General features: G+C 51.9%; 2 protein-coding genes across 25 annotated transcripts in view; one reads left to right on the top strand and one right to left on the bottom strand.

Annotated features, from left to right (window-relative positions):
* The window catches only part of CCDC33 (coiled-coil domain containing 33), a 136,873-nt gene extending 129,736 nt beyond the window's left edge, over positions 1–7,137 (top strand). For 12 of the 24 annotated variants that reach the window (XM_069559579.1, XM_069559592.1, XM_069559591.1 and 9 more), the window contains 9 exons: positions 271–436; positions 680–768; positions 964–1,095; positions 1,190–1,280; positions 2,292–2,458; positions 2,839–2,934; positions 3,884–3,970; positions 5,996–6,109; positions 6,966–7,137. In XM_069559579.1, coding sequence (XP_069415680.1) covers positions 271–436; positions 680–768; positions 964–1,095; positions 1,190–1,280; positions 2,292–2,458; positions 2,839–2,934; positions 3,884–3,970; positions 5,996–6,109; positions 6,966–7,010 — 987 coding nt within the window. In that variant the 3' untranslated portion in view covers positions 7,011–7,137. Of the gene's footprint in view, positions 1–270; positions 437–679; positions 769–963; positions 1,096–1,189; positions 1,281–2,291; positions 2,459–2,838; positions 2,935–3,067; positions 3,080–3,883; positions 3,971–5,995; positions 6,110–6,708; positions 6,804–6,965 lie in introns of all 24 variants that reach the window. The other 12 variants (XM_069559577.1, XM_069559589.1, XM_069559572.1 and 9 more) reach the window with 3 other exon arrangements.
* Positions 7,138–8,705: 1,568 nt separating this feature from the next.
* CYP11A1 (cytochrome P450 family 11 subfamily A member 1) lies at positions 8,706–23,007 on the bottom strand. The gene is made up of 9 exons (XM_069559564.1): positions 22,035–23,007; positions 18,575–18,730; positions 16,666–16,865; positions 15,447–15,650; positions 14,425–14,582; positions 10,498–10,664; positions 10,131–10,209; positions 9,474–9,671; positions 8,706–9,103 (listed from the first exon to the last, which is right to left on the bottom strand). The coding sequence occupies exons 1-9, from the start codon at positions 22,301–22,303 to the stop codon at positions 8,972–8,974; spliced, it is 1,563 nt and encodes a 520-aa protein (XP_069415665.1). The 5' UTR covers positions 22,304–23,007; the 3' UTR covers positions 8,706–8,971.
* Positions 23,008–23,359: the final 352 nt, after the last annotated feature.

Here is a 23,359-nt window from a genome sequence, read left to right as displayed (position 1 = left end):
GAGGCCTGGGTCCCCCCTAGAAGGCATCTCATGAAAAGATGTAAGCCCCCAGAAGAGCACATTTACACAGCTGTTCTCACTGACCAGGAGGGGTGAAGACCCAGTCATGACCACCCCTCCAAGGAGTTGCTAAGACTTGAGGGCACAGCTTGGGATTCTCTCTGTTCTTTGGCCTCGGGAGTGACCCGCTGACCTCTAAGTGTGAATGTCGATATTGGGTGGCAGCCACAGTGGGGCTGGGGGTTCAGCTCTGAGCTCCGGGGTCCGCAGGAGATGAACAACTACCGGCGGGCCATGCAGAAGATGGCAGAGGACATCCTGTCACTGCGGAAACAGACCAGCATCCTGGAGGCAGAGAACCGCATGCTGAGAAGCCAGCTGGCCCAGAAGGAGGTAGAAGAGGAGTCAGCCAGCCCTGACAAGGCCCAGAACCTGGGTGAGGGCGTGCAGGCCAGCTAGGGAACAGGGAGGTGGGGGCCTCTCCCAGGTGTGTGTGCTGCGGGACACGGGCTAATCAATAGGAGTCTGGGGTCTCTCCAGGGAAGGAAATTGAGAGTCCAGCCCTGTCTCAAGCCCCAGGACTGAGAGACATCTGCCCTCCCCACCTGCCCACCCTCAAGTATTCCAATTTGAATTGGGAGGTGTCTCCTCCCTGAGCCAGCTCCTCCACCACCACTAGCATCCATGAAGCAGAAACTGCTGCTGAGTGAGCTGGACATGAAGAAGCTGAGGGACAAGGTGCAGCGTTTGCAGAATGAACTGATTCTAGTAAGCCAGGGCTCAGAGTGCAGAGGGGAAGGGCCCTCAGGAGGGAATGTCTGAAAGTAGAAGGGAGAGGGACATAGGGGCCAGGGGGCCAGGGCAGTGGAGGACTGAGCAGAGGGGGCTAGGGTAGACCCTCGGGGCCAGGGGCACCCCTGTTCCCCCTTCTCTCCCCTCTCTTCCCCCGCCCCCCACCGTCAGAAGAATGATCAAGAAAAGGAGCTGCTCCTCCGACACCAGGCTCAGCAGCCACAGGCTGCGCTGCTGAAGCGCTACCAGGACAAGCTGCAGAAGATGAAGGCGCTAGAGGAGACCGTGAGGCACCAGGAGAAGGCAGGTGTCAGAAAGGCCAGGTTGCCCGACCTGGCCATTGAGGGGAAGGTGTGGTGCCCCGGGGCCAGCCCAGCCTTTGTGCTCTGCCCTCCAGGTGATCGAGAAGATGGAGCAAGTGCTGGAGGACAAGCTGCGCAAGAGGGGCAAGCCCCTGCAGGACAAGCCGCAGGGAAAGCCCAGCATGCGTGAGTCTGCTCCCCAGCTGTCGTCCTGCCCCTGGAGGCCCTGCCTTCTTGGAGCCTCTCAATTTCAGCAGCACCTTCAAACTGCCCAGAGGGTGCTAGTTCCCCATTCATTCAGACACTCAGCACTTTCAGAGGCTCCCTGAACTCTCTTCTCCTGCCAGGGAGCCCCTCAACACAAGTGAGGGGACACAGCATGTGAACCATGCTAGAAAGAGGCTCTGACCTTCCAGAAGCAGCTCTGAGACTCAAGTGAACAGAGATGGGCTACCTGCAAAGTGGGGCTTTTCCAGGCAGCAGTTACCAACTTCTTAACTCCAGGACCCTTCAAATTATATGCTCATCTCCCTGTATCTTCAAAGAGTCTGCTTCTATAAAATAAACAGAAAAAAAATATTTTGGTCAAGTCCATGATTTGCTTTCTCCATCAATGTTAACCAAAGCCATCCAGAACTGCCCATCCGAGGCAGCTCTGATGAGCAGAAGAGAACCAGGTCACACGGGATCAGGTCAGCCCAAGCAGAGGATTTCTGTGCCACCTCATTGGGGACCCCCGTAAGCCCAGCCCTGTGACAGCCTTCACTGCATGGAGGTGTCAGTGGGGAGGGGGCATTTTTGAAGGCCTTTAACAAACAATGAAAGTTGAGCCTGCCTTTCAGGAACCCTGAGGTTAGCATGAGAGATGAGAAGGCAATCTTGGGAGAGGAAACAGCCAGGCCCTGGCTCAGGGAGTAAGGATGCCAGAAGCAGAGAAAGGAGGAGAGATAGAGATGAGGAGCTGAAACAGACCCAGGAAAAAGGGTGGGGCAGTGATTAGGGAGATCACCCAGGTCAGATTCTAAAGAGCCTAGAACGATGGCCTCTGGAGGCGTGTGGATCTCACTGGCAGTAGGGAGCCATAGCAGGCTGGGGAGCAGAGGACGAGCAGAAAGAAGGAAAACACTGAGGCAGATTGGACCAGGCACATGGAGGCAGGAAAGCCTATCTCATGCACATCTATGGCCACATTCACAGGCTTCCCCATGCTCTGGGCCTCTGGCCTTCCTCTGGGTCCTTCGGGCGAGAATCTGCCTGTTGACGTCTACTCAGTGCTGCTCACGGAAAACTCGAGACTGCGGGCAGAGCTGGATAAGAACCGCCACCAGTCGGCCCCCATCATTCTGCAGCCGCAAGCCCTGACGGTAAGAGCCACCAGCACAAGCGTGGTCCTGGGCCTGCCTACCCAGGTCACCAGGTGCCCAGAAACCGCTCACCACACAATCCGAGGCGAAGCCCCAGACCAGGAGCTAGGTTTCCCAGGGTCTTCAGTGTGCCTGGAATCTCTGGAGAGTCTCTAGCTCTCGGGCCTTGGCTCTTTTCCCCTGGAGAACACTACGAGTCTGAAAGCTTCACCTTTACCCTCATCTAGTATCCTGGGAGAGCAAGCAAGCCCCTAGCTGACCCCTGAGCCCATTTGCCACTGGCTGGCCTGCAGTGGGCTCCACACAGGGCTCTCAGAACTCCATCCTGGAGCATTTCCTGGGATTCGTACAGCCTTGGAGAGCCCTTTCCCTGATTCCAGGTGGACCCTGGGGAGTTGGGAGCAAGAGGAGACCTGGCAGAAAGCCTGCAAGAGACAGAAGCCCCGGGCCACTCCAGGGGCACCCTGCCGGCACAGGTGGGTGTCCCTAGCCCCTCCCTCCTTCCGAGGCTGTTACAGGTGTCCGTGCTTTATGCAAACCCAGAGACTGAACATTTGGAATTACAAGCCAGGTGGGCTGGGCACAGCAAAGTTTTTCTCTTCATCCCAGGATTTGCAGGAGGTGAGTTCTGTTTGAAAGAACCCTCGATGTGTGGACATCCAGGTAAAGTGCGGAAGACGGGGAACCCTCACTTTACAAACGGATCCTTTACTTTACAGAAAGACCCACCCCCCACCAGCTCAAGATTACCTTCTGTGCACTAACCTAGTGCTCCCTAGCATTAATACATTTTTTCTTAAAAAGGATTTACTCATTTACTTATGGCTGTGCCGGGTCTTTGTTGCTGTGTGTGGGCTTTCTCCAGCTGCAGTGAGCAAGGGCTCCTCTTCGTTGTGGTGCATGGGCTTCTCATTGCAGTGGTTTCTCTTGCTGCAGAGCATGGGCTCTAGGCACGTGGGCTCAGTATTTGCAGCTCCCAGGCTCTAGAGCGCAGGCTCAATAGTCGTGGCACATGGGCCTAGTTGCTTCCAAGCATGTAGGATCTTTCCAGATCAGGGGTCAAATTCGTGCACCTTGCACTGGCAGGTGGGTTCTTCACCCCTGAGCCACCAGAGAAGCCCTCCCTAGTATATTTTTACATTTTTAATTGATGTACAAAAAATTCATACACTCAAAATATGTGGGGAGAACAGCTGTGAAAAAGCCACATGCTAAGTGTGAAACCCTGGACAGGGGCTTTGGCCCTGAGTCTGAGGTTCTGCAAAGAGTCGGACATGACTGAGAGAACAGCCGGGGCTCTGCACTGGGAGCTGAACTTGGAGCTTGGACCTGGCTGATTTCCCCCTCAGCATCACCTGGCCTCCCGAGCTCACACAGCTGCAGCCCCCGACGGGGACCATGTGCCAATTTCTGCTGTGCCCACAGGATCTCCTTGCCAGTAATTCAGACAAGTTTAACCTCCTGGCCAAGCTGGAACGAGCTCAGAGCCGGATCTTGTCCCTGGAAAGCCAGGTAGGTGAGGCGAAGGGGTCTCACAGGCCAGGGAGTCTCCACGCAGTCAGAGACCTGGCTCCGCCTCTATAGTTCAGGAGGGCTGGGGCTCCGTGTGTGAGGAGGGTCAACTCCAAGTTCAAGGAGGGTTTGGGTCCATTTGTGGCCAGAGTCGGGGCTCTGTGTTTGAAAAGGATCAGGGCTGCATGTGTGAGGAGAGTCAGGACTGAATTCATGACCAGGACTGGGGCTCCCTGTATTTAGATATCAGGACTCCCTATTTAACGACATTTGGGCTCAGTGTGTGTGTATATGTAGGGTCACCACTCAATCTGCATCCAGGGTCGGGGGTCCATTGTGACCAGGACTGGGGGCTCCCTCTTGTGACCAGGGCCTGGTGTGTGACTGGGGTCAGTGCTCTGTATGAGAGGAGGGTCAAGGCTTCGTGTGTGATCAGGGTGGGGGCTCTGTGTGTGTCGAGGATTGGCGACGGGTGGCTTTATTTCTAATATTTATTATTCGGCTGCTTCGGGCCTCAGCTGCAGCGCACGGGGTCCTCACTGTGTCATGCGGGATCTTTCCTTGCAGGGCACAGACTCTAGCTGTGGAGAGCATGGACTCAGTAGTTGTGGCACACGAGCTTAGTTGCCCCGAGGCATGTGGGAGCTTAGCTCGCCTGCGTCCCCTGCGTTGCAAAGCAGATTCTCAACTGCTGGATGACATGGGTGTCTCAGTAATCAGTTTTGGTCTAGGGTCTGGACTTCCTGTCAGAGCTCAGTGTGTGAAGAAAGTCGGGGATCCCTTTGTGACCAGGGTCAAGGCTGCACGTTAGAGTAGGCTAGGGCTCAGGTCAGTCTCCATGCGTGACCAGGGTGGGAATGCCCTGTGTGACCAGGGTCAGAGCTCTGTGTGTGTCCGGCACTGCTGATCGGTGTTTGCTGGGGTCGGGACTCCCTGTATGAGGAGGTTGGGACTCCAAGTGTGAAGAGGGTCAAGGCTTGCTTTGTGAGCAGGATTTGTGTTTCAGGATGGTTAGGGCTCTGTGAGAAGAACCGGGGCTCCACCGGTGACCAGGGTCAGGTCCACATGTCAGAAGAGGGTTGGGGCTCAGGGCATGAGGAGGGTTGAGGCTCCGTGTGTAAAGCCTCGAGAGTGGGGGCTCTGTGTGTTTGGAGGGTCAGGTCTCTGTATATGACCAGTGTCGGAGCTCCATATGTGACCGGGATCTGGGCTCAGTGCTCGCCCAGGGTCGGAGCTCCCTGTGTGACCACGTCTGGGCTCAATGAGGAGGGTCAGGGTTCAATCTGCATCCAGGGTCTGGGCTCCATTTGGACCAGGGTCCGAGTGTGATGTATGACTGTGTCCATGCTCCGTGTGTGATCAGGGTGGTGGCTCAGTTTGTGAGGAGGGTCTGGGATCTGTGTGTCAAGAGAGTTGGGGCTCCATTTGTGATCAAGGGGGCTTCCTTGGTGGTGAGACCTGGGTTCAATCCCTGGGTCAGGAAGATCCCCTGGAGAAGGGAACGAACGGCTACCCACTCCAGTATTCTTGCCTGGAGAAATCCATGGACAGAGGAGCCTGGTAGGCTACAGTCCATGAAGCTGCAAAGAGTCGGACACAACTGAGCGACTTTCACTTTCACTTTGTGATCAGGATCAGGGCTCCCTGTGTGACCAGGTTTGGGGCTCAGTGAATGAGGAGTTTGGGGGCTCAACTCGTGACAATGGTAGAGGTGAGACAGGGTTTCCCGTACGTATAAGGAGGGCTGGAGCGCCATGGTGGAGGATTGGTTGGACTCATTGTAATAGTGTCTGAGCTCAGTCTGCTGGTGGAACTAAGAGAAGATCCATCAGCCACAGTCAAGCTGTCACTTAGTCCCTCTTCACCCACTCTTGTCACCCTGAGGTCTCTAAGGAGGGTAGCTAGCCCACATGACCCAGGGTTTTGCTTTTCCCCCAAAGAGCAGGCTCAGGTAGGTTGTCCTAGCTCTCAGGGAGGGGCCCTGCTGCCTAGTGGTTCTCCATCTATGCCTCTTCATGTCTATAGTTAGAGGACTCAGCTCGGCGCTGGGGACGAGAGAAGCAGGACTTGGCCACACGGCTGCAGGAACAAGAATATGGCTTGCGGCACCCTTCCAACATAGTCGCCACAGACGTGCCTGTGAGTGATCCCCATGGGGGAGCTTCTTGGGGCTCGGGTGGTGGGTTTGACAGCCATCCCACCTCCAGAGTCAATGGACCCTGTTAAAAACTGTCCAGGGGGTCCTACTTCCTGGCTGGTAGTCAGAAGACCCAGGCTCAGCTTCTGCTCAGTGCCAGCTGAAGCTCTTGCCCCATCTCAATGCCCCGGTCTAAGGGGAATAGTGAGTCCTGCCAAGATATGCCCTCCCCTTCAGGTAGTGATGAGTATCACCAATGAGATGGCTGTGGTTGACAGGTTGCCCACAAGGGCATTTCTCGAATGCCCTGGCACTGGCTGTACCTTAGGACTGGATTTGCTCATGGGCAGAGTAGCTGTGGCCCCACCCCACCCCACAGTGCCTAAGATTCTCCCATGAACAAGCCCTTCTCAGGCAAGCGCAGTGCTGCAGACCTGCCAGAGATGGGATCGTGCTGCCAGAGAGAAACCTCGCCAGCTTCCCAAGAACAAATAGGCCCCTCAAGCTCAGCCCTGGGCCACCCAGCCCCACAAAGCAAACCCCCTGATTGCTCCTGCTCTTGAATTATCAGTATTCTGCTTCTTTCCTGGCTCCTGGACAGATCTGAAAAGGATGGGGGAGCTGGGGGCTGGAAGGAATACCGGGCTACCTTAGTAGACTCACCCACTGAGCCCCGGAGACTCTGAGAGAAATTAGGTATGACCTACTGTGGTTAAATGGGTTTGGAAATATTTGAGAAGTCATGACCCACTGGATTTCGGATTGTCTGAGGCATGACTTTCCAGGAAAGATGCATTTTATTGGATTACTCCTCTGGGAGCAGGGGCATACTCACTTCATCTTGCTTTGCCACCACAGAACCCTTCCAAGGACCAAACGCAACCCTCCAAGTTGGATCCCTGATGCCCAGCTCAGAGACTAAGCTCAACAAGCTCTCGAAATCTCAACAGACTGACTCCTAGCAAGCCTCCCCCTCTGTGTGCTGGAGTCTCAGCCCCACCCCCTTAAACTGACTTTATTAAATGCTGAATGTTGGTGAGCATTCACTCTTTTCCCAGAGCAGGGCAGCCTGGGGTACCTAAGCTTCCTCCTTCGAGACCCCACTCTGGGTCTGGGCCCTCTGCTGTAGCCCAATAGCCTCCTGCCTGTCCCAGGAGCTACCCTCTTTAAAGAGTCAAATGCCATAGTGGACTCAGGACAGGGGTGGGCAGGGAGAGGGAAGAGGCCTTTCAAAGCATGAACCAGGGAGACAAGCCCCATTCAGACCTCCAAAAGAATTGAGACCACCAGAGGTCAGCTGGTAAGAGAGGCTGGGATTTTCTACCCGCCCCTCAACATGTATCATATCTGAAATCCTTTGTTTCAAGTTTGGTTTATCTGTTTCTTGGGAAGGAAAAGACTTGAAGCCTGCCTGTGACAATCAGTTACATGTTTGTATGAAATACTCCATTCACGAGGGATAGGCTGAGCTGGGAGTGTTGTGTCTAAACACATCCAGGGACAGAAAAGCAGAAGGGGCTAGAAGAAGGAGCCCTCCACTGAACGTTAGGAGGCCTGGCTTCTAGCTACAAGCATGCTGTGTGACCTTGTGTGACCCAAACAACCTCTCTGGGCTAACATCTGTGACAGTAAGGCCCTCCAGCTCTATCATTTCCAAGCAAAAATGACTCAAGCCTGGAGAAAGGAAAAGAAGCAGGAAGGAGAGAGAAAGACAACAAGGAAGAGGATTGTGATGAGGAAAAGCAGAAGGGCTCCAAGAGTGAATTCAGAACCTGCAGATCCTGGTAGATGAGGCCAAGCCATCTGTGCTGCTATCCTGAGCAGCACTAGCCCCTTATGTCTGCCTGACTTGGACTTGGGTAGCCAAGGGCCAGGGAGGATCAGGTACCTGGTCAAGTCAGGAGTCACAGAACTCAGAGGGGGCCAAGGGGGTTAAAATTGAGACCATTTTCAGGCAGTCCAAATAATGCACCAGAGGCTCTGCCCCAGTCTCCCTGCCCAATGCCCAGAGCTTGGACCTGTGGGCCCATCCCACTGGTGCTGGAAGTTAAGGCCTGGGGAAGCCCAGAGAAGGGTGGTCAGGTGGGGTAGAGGAAGCATGCCAGCCTCTTCTTCCCAGAGCCAGTCACCTCACACCAGCCCCTCACCCACATCCTCTTCACCACATTATCCCCAGATATCACGCTCAAGACTCTCATTGGCCCTTAGCAGGAAGTCCTCATAGCCCCACAGGCAATTCCCACCCAAGGTTCAGCCAAGCAGAGCACTGTAGGAGCCTCATCCGTGATAAGCGGGCCTGCCCCAGGAGCCAGGATTGGCCCACACCTCTCAGGCTGCTCTTCTCTCAGCAGAGCTCTGCCAAGTTCTTTATCCCTATGCCAGCTGCTCCAGGGGTGCAATGGCAATAGCCCTCCATCTGCTCTGCCTCATAAGCAGCAGGACAACAGGGAGCTGCTATAGGTGGGTGGGTCCCGGCAGAAAAGGCTTCAAGGGTAGCAGTTCTCCATTCATGCTCAGATCTATCTGCTGACCTGGGTCAGAGAGCATCTCTCCAGGAGTGACGACTACCTTAGGGGGTCAGAAGGAAAATGAAAGCACTTTGCAGCGTTCACCCGTTTATTGCCTTCATAGGGTGGGTGAAGAGGGGGAAGAGGTAGGGTGAGACAGGGGTGCCTCAGCTGAGCGGAAGCAGCTGACCCCTGAGTGCCAGCTCCATCTGGTCACAGCTGGCCAGAAAGGTGCAAGGGCTGTGGACTGAGTGAGCAATGGCGGTGCGGGTACCTCCACGGCCCCACCCCCTCGGGCCGTCCTCCCACACCCCGGCTAGCTGGATTGGTGGAAAGGGGAGTGCCCGCCCTCTCCGGTCACGCCTGGGGCGGGCCCTGGTTGAAGGGCCGGAAGACAAGGAAGATGGGCTTGTCCGGAGTCAGGATGAGGTTGAAGATGGTGTTCACATCACCGATCTGCTGCATTTCAACCCTGAAGTTCTCCAGAATCTGAGAAAGAGGGGTAGTGGGCTTAGGGGAGAGGCGGGGCAGGTCTGTCTCCCCCAGCCCAGGCTCATTCACCTGGGAGCAGTTGTGTGTGATGTGAGATGCTCCAAGTGGGTCTACCTCCAGCTCCTACTGAACCCTGTGCAGAGCCTGAAAATACCACTAGCACTCTGTCCCCCTGGTTCAGGCTTTCACTTTGGTTTCTACGAAACCTTTTCCACCCCACCCTCCTCCCATCATAAGTTCTGTGGGAACTTATGGCCAGGGAGCCCCCGTGGATGGTGAGTGGGTTTGCCCCAAAAGGAGACCGCAGGAGGTTGTGGGGGAGGGGAGACCAAGTCCCGGGAGACAGATGTCCCCAGGTCAGACTCACGTGGATGAGGAAGAGGGTCATCTCCAGCTCGGCGATCCGCCGGCCCACGCACTGCCGCACTCCCCAGCCGAAGCCCAGGTTCCGGAAGTGGATGAGGTCCTTGTCTTTACCCAGCCACCTGGTTGGGTCAAACTTGTCCGGATTGGAGAAGAAGGCAGGGTCTCGGCCCATGGCATAGATGGCCACTTGCACCAGTGTCTGAGGACAAGGTGAGCCGAGGTCTGAGTAGGCCTACCTCCTCACACCCGGAACAATACCAGCACAGCATAATACCCATTATGTGATCTTGAATAAGGCCCCACCTCTCCCTGAGCCTCGCCCATCCAACGGGCACCACCAAAGACACTAGGCTGGGGATGGGCCAAGGGATTGTCGTGCCCCTTTCCTCAGTCCCAGAGGACCCTCAGAAACCCAGGCAGCCCATGGAATCTCCCTCCTAACCTAGAAGTCCAGCAACATCCCAAAACCACCGTCCACTGTGACCATCCCCTCTGCCCTTCATTCACACTTGGACCACTGCTGCCCAGGACCCCACCAGCCAGCCCCAGGAAGAAAGGCAGGACAGAAGCCCCCCTTGCCACTATCTTATGCAATTGCAGTCTGCCCCTGGCCTCCCCTGTCTGACGACAGAGCCTGCAGCCTTCTTGCCACACCTACCTTGGCAGGAATCAGGTAATCTTGAAGAACCAAGTCACTTTCAGGGTATCTCTGCAGGGTCACGGAGATAGGGTGGAGTCTGCCAGTGGAAAGCATTCAGAAGCTGATGCCCCAAGGCCTGGACAAAGGCCCGGCCCCCAGCATGGCAGCTCAGCTCCAGCTGGAGCACCCCGGCAGGGGTGGTGTTCTGGAGGCAGGACCCCTCCTCCCCATTCCCAGCTGTCTTCCCCAGACTCCTCACTTCCTGCTACCCATTTTCTCCACCAGCCCATCCTTGTAACCCTGTGCTCAGGCAGCACCCTATCCCTGCCCAGGGATTTGAGGGAGTAGGGTGGGGCAGGGCAGGCATAGGTGGGAGTGGACTTGCCTTAGCGTCTCCTTGATGCTAGCTTTGAGAAGTGGGACCATTTGCAGCATCTTGCTTATGTCGCCCTCTGCCTGGCGTCGGGCATTCAGAACCTCCTCCCGCAGCATCTCCTGCACATTCAGGCTGCGTGCCATCTCGTACAAGTGCCACTGCAACGTCATGGATGTCTGGTGGAGAGTGTGAGGGTGCAGAAAACCCAGAGGGCTGGTTACTCATGGGGCATCTAGTTCATTGCCAAACACTTCCCCTCACCCTTGTCTAGGGATCCAGAAACCACTATCCACATAAAGCAAACCACAATTCAGAAGGCAAATGTCAGGACTTCCCTGGTGATCTGGTGGCTAAGACTCTGCATTCTCAATGCAGGGGTGGCCCAGCTTCAACCCCTAGTCAGGGAACTAGATCCTGCATGCTGCAACAAAGACCTGGTGCAGCCAAATAAATACTTTTTTAAATTTTTTTTTTTAAGGCAAATGTCCAAGAAGCTTTTCTTGTGGTCCAAGCAGGAATGTTTGGGGCAGCAGTTATCCCTGCCCTCCCCACTCGCATCACCAGAGCCCTCACATCTTCCCAGCCAGTAGAGGGAAGGACCCTAACTAATGCCTTCTTCCAAAGGACTCCAGAGGCCTTAAGAGGCCAAATCCTACTTCTGTAATGGCTGTACTCCTGATGACTGCCGTTCCTCTTGAAATGCCTGTTAAATGAGCAGCCCTCTCCCCAGCAGAACTTCCCTCTAAATGTAGCATCTGCCTATAGTAGTGTAGCATAAAATGAGGCTCAAAAATGCTGAAACCAGAACAACCAGACCTCTTTTACGTCAGGGTTGCAATTAGCATGTGGTCTATACTGAGACTGACCAGCTAATCTCAGAGCTAATGTAGTGAGTGTTAACTTTCACTGGAGGTATGAGTGATCCTCCTCAGGCCCCATAGAACAGATTCTTCAGTGATGGAACTGGAATATGTCCTAGGGCTAGACACACAGTGTTGGCGTATTAACTTGCCAAGGATCATATTTTGGTCCAAGAGGTTTGGACATGCTTCTTCTTCCTCTCAGTGGAAGCAATTGTGAAAAAAAAAAAATGCCATCCAGTCACTTACCAGCTTGAAATCCTTGCCTGGATCCCTGGAGTCCCCAGATCAAGTCCAGAGTCTGTGACCAGACCCATGGACCCCCTCCAACAGCTGCCGGTTGCTCCCAGCCCACTGCCACCTCTCTCCAGCATGCTCCAGCCACCTTGAGCTACATGCAGCTCCTGAAGCCCAGAAATCTTCCTCATGCCATTCCCTTTTCCTACAGTTCCCTTCCCCAGCCTTGGAAGCAGGTGTGTACCCCTCCCTTAAGGCTCAGATCAAATGCATGTAATTGTCTCACTCCTTCCAAGCCCTGACACAGCGTGGGTACTCAAGAGATACTTGTGTAATAAGCAACAGGGCTGAATCACGAGGCATCAGGTACTGACAACACTGAGAAAAGAGGAGAGACCGACATGGCTTTTGGAGAATGAGGAGAGAGACTACTGGCTGTATTCAACTAAGTTAGGGCTTCCCTGGTGGCTCAGATGGTAAAAGAATCTGCCTGCAATGCACGAGACCTGGGTTTGATCCCTGGAGAGGGTATCGGCTACCCACTCCAGTATTATTGCCTGGAGAATTCCATGGACAGAGGAGCCTGGTGAGCTATAGTCCATGGGGTGGAATAGAGTCAGACATGACTGAGTGACTTTCACTTTCACTTTTCACCTTCACCTGAATTACTGGTTGTGTGACCTTAATGAATTTCCTTAACCTCTCTGTGCCCCAGTTTCCTCATCTCAACAAAGGGGAGCAGTAACATACCGCAAAGTATTGTTTGTGAATGCTAAACGAGTTAAAAGAGTTAATGTGAAAACCTTAGGCTCCTGCTTGCTTAATAAATGTTACCCAAGAATAACAGCTGCTCTGGTGCAGGTGAGCTTTTAGCGGGGAATCCCTTTTACATGACTGACAATGAACTATGTTTAAAATATGCTCAAAGTCTCCATCTGCAGCCCAGGAATGGAAACTCCTGCATTAGAGGTTAGAGCACAATGTAAATAGAATACCTAGGAAATGAAGTTATTCACCCAGGGGCTTTGTCACCGGCTTCTCCCCAGTCCTGAAATGCTATCTCCTCTCTCTCCTCCTGGCACAAGAGGGAAGAGAAGTTGACTACTCTGTGGAGTGCTCTCCCTGTCCTGCAAGGCCACGCTGATCTCTCCCCTCTTCTTGGCATTGTCAGCACCCAGTACCTCATCATCCAGCCCTATAAGGTGAAGAGGTGGTCGTCTGGGCCCATGCTGCCTCCTTGTCCTGGGCTGAACTGTGTCCCTCCCAAATTCATATGTTGAAGTCATAAACCCAGCACCTCACAGTGTGACTGTATTTGGAGAGAGGGCCTTTAATAAGGTAATTAAGGTAAAACGAGCTTCCCTGGTAGCTCAGTAGTACAGAATCCGCCTGCCAATGCAGGAGACACGGTTCAATCCCTGAGTCAGGAAGATCCCCTGGAGGAGGAAATGGCAACCCACTCCAGTATTCTTGCCTGGGAAATAGCATGGACAGAGGAGCCTGGCAGGCTGCAGTCCATGGGGTTGCAAAAGAGGCGGACACAACTTAGCTACTAAACAAGGTAAAATGAGGTCAGATGGGGGGTCCCTAATCGAATAGGATTGGTGTCCATGTAAGAAGAAAAGGGAATGTTAGTTGCGGCACAGGAACTCTTAGTTGAGGTATGTGGGATCTTGTTTCCCAACCAAGGATCGAATCCAGGCCCCCTACATTGAAAGCAAGGAATCAGAGTTCAAATGCTGCAACTAAAGATCCTGCATGCTGCCACTAAGACCCGGCTTAACCAAATAAATAAATATTTTTTTTGAAAAGAAAAAGAAGGAAGTAGGGGAAATCATGTGAAGATGTAGGAAGAAGACAGCCATCAACAAGCCAGGCAGAGGGGCTTCAGAAGAACGCAACCTTGCTGATACCTTGATCCAGAATTATGAGACACTACACTTTTGTGGTTTAAGTCACCCAGTCTGTACTGCTTTATCATGGTACCTCTCACAAACTTATACATGCTTCCTGTCTGAGCCATTTAGGATATCTGAGGTCTGCTGTATTCATCTTTATAGTCTTGGGGCCTGAATCATAACTAGCAATCAAGAAACGCTAATGAATTAACCCTCACCATCACATTCGCTTGAGGAAGTTTAAGGTTTAGGAAAAGGGAAAGCACACAGGACAGAGAAATTTTGACATTCAAGAACAGAAGCTTCTGGGACTTTCCTGAAGGTCTAATGGTTAAGACTCCACGTTCCCAGTGCAGAGGGTCTGGGTTCAATCCCTGGTCAGGGAACCAGACCCTACAGGCCACAACTAAAGATCCCACGTGCCACAACCAAGTCCTGACACAGCTAAATTAATACAGTAAAATAAATACTAAAAAAGAAGTTTCTTGGATATTATTCTACCTGTGGACCTCTGGGAGACACCGTGCATGATGCCTTCAGACACTGGGGGCATCAAGGGGGACTGAGGTCTGGAAGAGGGGGCATGGAAGGCAACAAAAAGATTTGGAGGGCAAGCCCAGGGCAAATTCCACTGGTTGGTTGGCTCCCAGCTGCTCAGAGACCCGCCTGCCTTCCTGATACCAAGTGAGCTGTGTCACCCACCTGAACCTAGTCACGCCCTCTTCATTAGCAAAGGAAAAATGGTGGATCAGCCTCAAGGCACGCTCAGTGGATGACTGACTTGAGCTCGCTCTCCCAGAAGATTAGCATCTAGGAAGTGGGGTCAGGAGGGGGAGATGGAGCCTTCATGGACAGGGGTTTCAGACAATGAGGAAGGCTGTGGGGAAGGGGCGCAGGAAGGGACCGGATGTACCCCTACGGCCACCTTACTGGGTCCTCACCGTGTCCACACCCCCGGCCAGCATCTCCGTAATATTGGCCTTGACATCCTCCAAGAGCATCTTCTCACTTTTCAGGAGGTGGTAGAGGATGCCTGGGTAATTCCTAAATTCTGTTTTCTGTCTCAGATCCTGGTAGAAGATCTCAGTGTATTTTTCAGCTGTGGGGCAAAAAGAAAGAAAACAGGGAGGCCAGGAATTTCCCTGGCTGTGCAGGGGTTAAAAATCCATGCTTCTCCTGCAGGGGAGCACAGACTCAATCCCTGGGCAGGGAAATAAGATCCCACATGTTTCCAGGTGGCCAAAAGAAGAAAAGGAAAAAGCAGCAAGGCTCTCTCAGAGGGGCAAGAAGGAGCACAAGGGCTTGAGGATTCTGGAGCCCTGCACTTTCTTAGCTGCTGTTTCTTTGAGGAGCGTGCTCTATAAAGTTCCTCATACCTGTTTTTTTTTTAATTATTAATTATTTAGGGTAAATGCTATCATGCCCATTTTACAGATAAGGAAACAGAAGTCCATCTAAGACAATAACTTGCACAAGGTCACAAGGGTGTCCGGACAGAGGCAGGATTTAACTCCAGACCTGGCATCATCACCACATCCCAGTCAGCCGTCTCCACCCTGTCACCAAAGCCCTGCTCTGTCACTAAGCACGGCCGTGTCTGAAATGCTGGTCTTTAACCCATGTTGGGAATCCCAGGCTTCTTGGAAGAATACGATAGACCTCTTTAATCCTTTCTTCAGAAAAATCTGATCATCCCCAGGAGCCAGCTTTCTGCCTACCATATTCAGGGGTTCCTGGTCCTTCCTGATGGCCATCCGTGGGTTTTCTATGCGGCAAGTCGTAACTTGGGACAAAGCGGCAGGCCAAGGTCTGAGGCTCCCAACTGACTTTCTCTCTCCCTCTGTGTCTTTCTCCCCACTCCCCCAACCCTCAACCTTCCAACCCAGGCCTGGATTTCCCATCTCCAGAGGCAGACAGGACTCTCCTGGCTCCCACCTATGACTGCCCAGGGCACAGCCCTCACCTTTATTGAAAATTGTATCCCATGCGGCTACATGGTCCCTCCAAGTCTTGGTTCTGAACAGACGGTACAGTTCTGGAGGGAGGTTGAGCAGAGGGACACTGGTATGGAACATCTTGTAGACGGCATCAATGAACTTCTGGGCCTCGGTGTCCACTGTGTCCTCCAGCATCCCCAGGCGCTCCCCAAACATGACATTAGTGATGGCTGCAAAGTTGAAGAGTCTCATTAACCTGACCATCTGACAGCCTCAGCTCCCAGGAAACTATCGCCTCCCCCTCTCCCCAACACATGGAAGCCCTTGCATCCAACCTCAGCCTCCTTCAGTAAAGAAACTGAGAGCTGAGTCCCAAAGGGCTGAGATTGCAGGAATAAGGAAAACTGCCTTTGTGGCAGTCAATCAGGCCCTTCAGAGGGTCATAGGACAGACCCTAAAAAAGGATCCCTCAAGCGGGAGGCAGAGCCTCCAGCACGGCTGAGAAAAGGCTCAGGCTGGGAGGAAACTGCTCTGTCCCCCTTCCACCAGCACTCCCCAGCAGCCTCTCAGCTTTCCTCCTGGGAAGAGAAACTTCTCGTCTATAACTGATCAGAGTGGCTACATACTTCCTGGAACAGGTCAGATGGGTGCCTGGGGGGACATTAGTCCCCAGTAACTGGCCATCCAGGGCCTGCTCTGGCTGGTCATAAGAAGTCACAACAACCCTCAAGGGTTTCCTGCCTCTTGGGTCAGGAATTTTATGCCAAACCCTGGGCACTGCAAATCTCCTACAGTGACCACATGATCCCCATCAAGCCACAGGGCCTTTGCATGTGCTGTTCCCTCTGCCTACACTGTCCAACCTCTTTACTCCATCTGGAAAATTCCTACACATCCTCCAATACCCTGTTTCAATTACCCACCCAACCCTCCCCTCTCCTCCCAGACTTCGAAGGGAAGCTCTGTCCCGAGAGAGAGATTTGCTGAATGAAAGGCCAAGTCAAACCTTGGCTTTTGGAGGAAACTGGTGATAGGGACCCACATTTTAGAAATTCTTGCCCCCATATCATGAATCAGATGAGAGCGTGCAGCTCTCCCCCGGGTAGCTCATGACAGAGAATGTGTTCAGCGGCTCCTCCCAGAAACCAATCCTGACACTTCTTCAGAGTCTATGCTGGGTCTCAAGGTGAGATGCTGGATTCTCCCATCCCCAGGACTGTGGCCAGGTAGGTTCCAGTTCCTTACACTCAAAGGCAAAGTGAAACAGGTCTTCCTTGATGTCCCCTACAAACTTTCCGGAGCCCTGCTGCTTGATGCGCTTGTGCAGCAGGCTGACGAAGTCCTGAGACACTGGATTCAGCAGTGGGATGAAGTTCTTTATTGCCTCTGGAGCCATCACCTCCGTGTTCAGGACCACCCGGTCTTTCTTCCAGGCTCCTGACTTCCTGGAAAAACATGGGCCCTCGGGCCCTCATGGTCACAAACCCCAGGCCTAGCAAACACAGAGGGGGCTGACTAGGCTTTCCCAAGAGGCTGAGCCACAGCTCGAAGTCCAGCGCTCACATCCACAGCCCTCCCTGCCCTACCCTCCTCCCAGCTTCTGCCTGGCCTAGGCGGGACAGAGGGGAGGGAATAGGGAGGCTTGTGTGACAGAAAAAAAAAAAAAAAGCTGAAGATCAAACCCCCAACCGTGCTCAACTCCCTCTGCTGCTGCTGCTGCTGCTGCTGCTGCTTTAAACAAGATGGAAATCCTATTTTTAGAGCCTTCAAGTAACTGTCAAGCCCTCTAGTCTTGGCCTCTGCTACAGATCTGCCCTCCCCACCACTTCTGCTTCCTCCTGGTCAATCTCACCTCCTACCATTCAAGGCTCCCTCTACATCACCTTTTCTGGCCCCTGCACAACTGACCAACCTCTGTACCCCCAACACGTCTCATTACTTTCATTGGTGGGGGAATCTCAGGTGCCCAGAATTGGGTTAATACCCATTCCTATTCACAGCTTATAGCCCTTTCTTGAAAATAGATCCGTGCAAAGCCCTCTTTGTTATTTGGGGGCTTTTTATGTTTACAAGAATGTTATTATAAACTCACAATCCAACATGAATACTAGAAGCTTGATGATAACTTTCAGATGCCAACCCGGTCCTCCCACATCCTGCCTCCCTTCCTCCCAACCTGAATCTCTTCTTTGCTTTTGTAAATAGTTTTATCTGATCAACATATATTTCCAAAACGTGCTTTTAAAAAATGCATGCTTGTTTTCAATTTCTTATAAAAGCTGTCATGACTTGCTTTTTTCACTCAATTTATATCTCTAAGTATCATCTGTATTGTTGTGAGACACTGAGTCTGTTCTTGTTGACTGGGGCCTGCCACCGTCACTCCTTTCATGCTCCTGTTAGGCATTTAGGTGATTTCCCGGTTTTTGCTATTATGAACAACTGCATTGCAAACATCTTAGTACATATCCGTCTCGGTGGGTGGGGTGGGGGTATTCTTTGGAGTATATTCCTGAGAGCAGAATGACTGCATTTTAAGTATGGGTTTATAATGGCTGCATTATAAACATTCAACTGCAGGAAGTAATGTCCAACCATTTTCCAAAGTGGTGACATCGGTTTTCAGTCCCACTAGCAAGCTAGGAGCACTCTAGTTGCTCCATATCCTCATCAACATTTGTTATGGTCACATTTTCTTGTTTTGATGAGCAATTTGGTGGAAAATGGTATCTACTGCATTTAGATACACTGATTTGTTCATGCTTCTTACTGCTCCTTTAGACTATAAGGGACTCTCCTAGGGGCAGGGCCCTGCCCTACTTGTCACTCAGAGTCCGGCACCAGGACTGGCACATATGAGGCACTCAATAAAATGGGTCTTACTGGATGAACCAGTGAATGAGAACTTTTCAAGGTCTTTAATTACTTAGTAAGATCTTCTTCCTGACCATGTTCCTGAAGATTGGCAGGGCAGTTCATCCTCCCCATCATCTGTTTGATGGAGGCAGGAAGATGACAGGGATTTGTCTAGAGGCCCAGCTGTTAACAGAAAGGGCAGGACAAGCACGGCCCCAGCATCTCACCCCCAGCCTTTGCCCTTGCCCCAGCCACCGAGCATCTCCCTCCAGCCCCTGGGAGAGGGCCCAGGACTCACTTAAACAGGACTCCGATGGGTTTCTGATAATACTGGTGATAGGCCAGCCAGGGCGGGATGTCATATCTCTGTGGGTAGGATCCCTCGAACTTAAAGAGATGGGCCACGTCTTCAGGGTGAATGATATAAACTGACTCCAAATTGCCGAGCTTCTCCCTGGAGGGGCAGAAGAGGGGCGCTGTGAAGTCAGGATCTGCGGAGAGTCCCGCAGACCCTGAGCAATCAGGGCACAGGACTCAGCTCCTCTGTAACCACCCTGCGGCCAACAGCACAGCGCGGACGGGCCTGGGAGTGGATCCTGGCCCTTAGTTTCCTCGCTGTACGACCTGAGTCTCCTCCTCCGAGTCTCAGTTTCTCCAGTGGGGATAAATACAGTACCTGCCCAACAGGATTGCTGAGGAACAGGATGATATGAAATCTATGAGTGTGACTGCTGTTGCGTGTGTCTGTGCTCAGTCTGATTCTTTGTGACCTTATAGACTGTAACCCACCAGGCTCCTCTGTCCATGGAATTCTCCAGGGAAGAATACTGGAGTGGGTTGCCAAGCCCTCCTCCAAGGGGTCTTCCTGCCCAGGGACTGAACCCTTGTCCCTCGTGTCTCCTGCATTGGCAGGCGGATTCTTTACCACTGTGCCACCTGGGAAGACATTCTCTAAGTAACAGCTTCGTGCTCATCTTATCATCACAGTGGCTCCTACACATCCTCAGGACCAAGCCCACCCCTACCCAGGGCCTCCCCTGGATCATCAGGCCCTCCAGTGTTCATTCTTCCTGTGTGTCTACACTCTCAGCACCCTCCACCCTCTCACCTATGCAGAGCTCAGAAACATGGCACTTTCCTGGCAGCTGGGAGTAACCCTGGACTAGAGTGACTCCATGCAGGTCACACACCAGGCCAGGCAGTCCCTTCTAAGCTCTAGGAGTGACGTTCTGGGACTGGTCACCCTCCCCCAGGAATTAGATGCCCAACAAAGTACTCTGTCACTATTAAAATAAAACAGAGCTAAATCATCAAGCCCCAGGTATAAATATACCTTAAGACACTTTGCATAGTATTAATGTACAACTTTCGTGAAACAACAGAAAATTCTGCTTCTCACTTGTATCTGCCTTTTGCATAAGAAAGTTAATTCAAGATACACTTCAAGGTAAAATATAAAAGCATACAAGTATAAGCCAAATTCTCATTCTCTCCCTCTCTCTACCCTCCTTCCCCTCTCTTCCTTCCTCTCCCTTGAGAATGGAGAGAGAGGGGAAGGGGAGAAGGTGAGGCTGGGGAGTGGGAGACAGCATGGCTTTAGCCACTAACCCACAGAGCCCAGGCCTATCTTCCCCAAGTCTCCTTGGCCGACCATGGCCTCCCAGAAAATCCCCCCAGTGTTTTTCCAGCTGCCACACATCCTCAAACCGCTGACTCCATTAAAAACAGCTAAGCAGAGTCCTTGAAATGCTATTGTTATTATCAATTCTACGTCTGGGAATCTAGCCCAAGGCAGCTATCTGACATCAGTGATGCCTGATGGATGAAAATGTTCATAGAAAAAAAAAAAATGGATAAGGATGTCTAATAGTTAAAAAAAAAAAAAAAACTAGAGTGGTCTAAATATCCACTTTAAAAAGCTGGCTGAAAAAAATATGCCTTATCCATACTATGGGCTAATATGCTGCCTTTTTAAATTATATTAAAGAGAGAAAAGAGAAAAGAAGTCCTTGGTACAGTGTTATAGGACAACACAAATAGCATATAAATACATTCACATTCTGAATGGTACATAAATATTACCAAAACTGAGATTGTATTTGATATCAATTTTTCTAAACTGTTGAATAAAGGACAGGAATAGACTTGTATTAAGGGAAAGTCCATGAAACTTGTAAATTCTTCATGTTCATTTAGAAATTTGTTATTTCCAGGCTATAGTTAGAATACTGACACCCTGAATAATAAAATAATATGCGTGCTCACTCACGTCCAACTCTTTTCGACCCCATGGACTCTAGCCCGCCAGGCTTCTCTGTCCATGGGATTTCCAGGCAAGAATACTGGAGTGGGCTGACATGTCCTCCTCCAGGGGATTTTCCTGACCCAGGGATCACACCCGCATCTCTTGCATCTCCGGCATTGGCAGGTAGATTCTTTACCACTAGTGCCCCCTGGAAAGCCTGACACCCTGAACTGGAAGCTAAACAATCAGGGTTGCAGCCCTGGCTTTGCCCTGATGAACTGTGTGACCTTGGCAAGACCCTTCTCTCTGGGTCTCAGTTTTCCCGTCTGTGAATTGGGATAATGCCAAATTTAAGGACAGGTTGCAAGACTCAAATGAAAGTGACTCAGAAAATAGGGGCTTTATAAAATAAAGAGTTCCTACAAGGGGCTAGGAACAGGAAGGAGGAGGAGGGGAGGAAGTAGGGAATAATGAAAAAATCCATGGAGTAAGACTGGGGAGAGAGGCTTAGAAGGGAGAGAAAGAAACAGACAAAGAAGAGAGACTAAGGAGCAAACTTCTTCCAAACCTAACATTCAGCCTGGGGCTAAGGGGGTGCCCTGTCTCCAACCAGTTCTAAAAAAGCGCTTATAACTGTAAAAGGGGGAATTCCCTGTCAGTCCAGTGGTTACGGCTCAGTGCGCCCACTGCAGGGGACACAGGCTTGATCCCTGAAGAGAACTAAGATCCCACAGGCCACGCAGTGCATCCCCCCCACCAAAAAATAAATAAATAAAGTAAAAGTAAAGCGTTATCCTTCCTCGTATCCCCTCCCTGCCCTCAACCATCACCTTTGCCACCTCTAATCCCCCTCACCTATGCTTTCAGAAAGGAACCCAAATGTCTCTTGAAGCCCACCTACCTTAGAAACTGCTAAACCAGAACAAGTGAGGCCTCCCTCCCAAGGGCAGCCCCCAGACCTCACCCCCAACCCAGGGCAAGAAGGTGGGGTACAGCGAGGCCAAAAGCCCAAAGGCCCTCCCTCCCAGCTGGATGCAAGGCAGATGTTTGGGGAAGAGGGACGGCAGCCAGGCCTAATGGAAGGGACCAATCAGCCACTGGGAGCCCCACAGGCCCAGGGGTGACAAGACCAGCACCCTAGCAGGACGGGCTTCTAGCTGAGTGGTCAGGGCTAGAGTCCTAACCTCTCTGAACTTCCTTCTCCTCTGAAAATGGGGATGACAACCACACCTTGCAAAGTGTCCTGCAGATAATGGAGGTACTGGGGCTTATTCTCTTGGCCTCCCCACCTCCCCAAAGTTTCTAAGGGTGTAGAGCCCGGGGACTGTTGAGGCCTCAGGGCTGGAAAGTAAACCCACTGTCTGGGAAGCATTAACTCTACTCCTGCCACCCCAGGCAGGAAGAAATAAAGTCAGAGGTGAACCAGAGCCTGGAAAGGGAAGGCAGACCTTTCAGGGAGGGGGCCACCACCGGCTTCCCTATCCCGCCAGCCCCCATCCTCTGCCAGGCTTACCTGTAAATGGGACCATACTTCTGGAAGTTCTCGATGTGGTGAAAGTGGATTCTCTGTGAGCCCTTCTTCCTCCAGAAATGGTACAGGTTAATCCAGCCGTTGTCACCAGGGGAGGGGATCTCACTGTAGGGGCGAGGGGTCCTCGTGGAGATGCCAGCTCCCTCTCCAGTGCCCACCCTGTGGTGGCCCCAGCCCTCCCTGCCCGTGTTCAGGAGGGGTGGGCAGGCTTTGACCAGGGCTGAGCGGAAGGGAAGCCCCCTGGCCAGCATGCTGCCCCTACAGCTGCCGCTGTCCCTGCCCGTACTGCAGCATGTGACTCTGGCCCTGGGGCCCTGGGACCCAGCTTATAATCACCAGCTCAAGGCTAAGTGAGAAGCTGACAGGGCGGTCAGCTTCCTCCAACTGACTCCAGCCCACACAGCTCCTCCCAAACTTGGTACTGTAAAGGAAAGAATGTAGCCCGTCATTTCAGTTCTACAAACATCAAGCATCAGCCACAGTGGTCACCTACCTGAGGGAACTCCCTCCCTCAGTGCACCCTGAGGAGACTTCAGGATGAAGAAAAACAGAAAGCATTTGCATTGTACTGGTCCCTAGGTAAGATGTTTATCTAAGGGAAAATTTCCATGACCCCAGATTCTTGCACACATAACTTCTCTGGTGGCTGTCAGTAAAAAATCCACCTGCAATGCAGGAGACGAGGGTTCAGTCCTTGGGTTAGGAAGATCCCAGGGAGAAGGAAATGGCAACGCACTCTAGTATTCTTGCCTAGAAAATCCCATGGACAGCGGAGCTTGGTGGGCTTCAGTCTATGGGGTCTCAAAAGAGTCAGACAGGACTTAGTGACTAAACAACAACATATATAGAAAAACACTAAAATCATTCACTTGAGGTGTCTGTTGTTTGGGATTAGCAATAATCTTTTTATGACTACATATTCATCCCCCTTCTCCTGGCAAAAAAAAAAAAAAAAAAAAAAGATTGATATAAACCCTATCTTTTCCCTTACTTCTTTGGAACAGATCATTGGAGCTGGCTGAGAGCAGTCTCCTAGGCCAAAGTCCTGTAGGGGAGCAAAATCTGCCACCCAAAATATCTCTTTAGAATGCAGATTACTTAAAAATGAAAACAATCAAAGCCCAAAAGACTTAGGAAAAATTGACCTTCCCTCTAACTGCCTGAAGAATTTAAACAGAGGGCCTGTTTCAGGAATCACCAGGGACATCTACAGAGAATATGGTCTTAGAGATGGAGATGAGACCCCTCTGTATCCCATTATCTCTGCATGGGCCAGCAAACATCTATTTACCAAACATTTGCTATTC

This window comes from Ovis canadensis, chromosome 18 (assembly GCF_042477335.2).
Source record: "Ovis canadensis isolate MfBH-ARS-UI-01 breed Bighorn chromosome 18, ARS-UI_OviCan_v2, whole genome shotgun sequence".
Lineage (NCBI taxonomy): Eukaryota > Metazoa > Chordata > Mammalia > Artiodactyla > Bovidae > Ovis > Ovis canadensis.
Note: the sequence above shows the minus strand (reverse complement) of the source record. Positions and strands in the feature narration are given on the sequence as shown.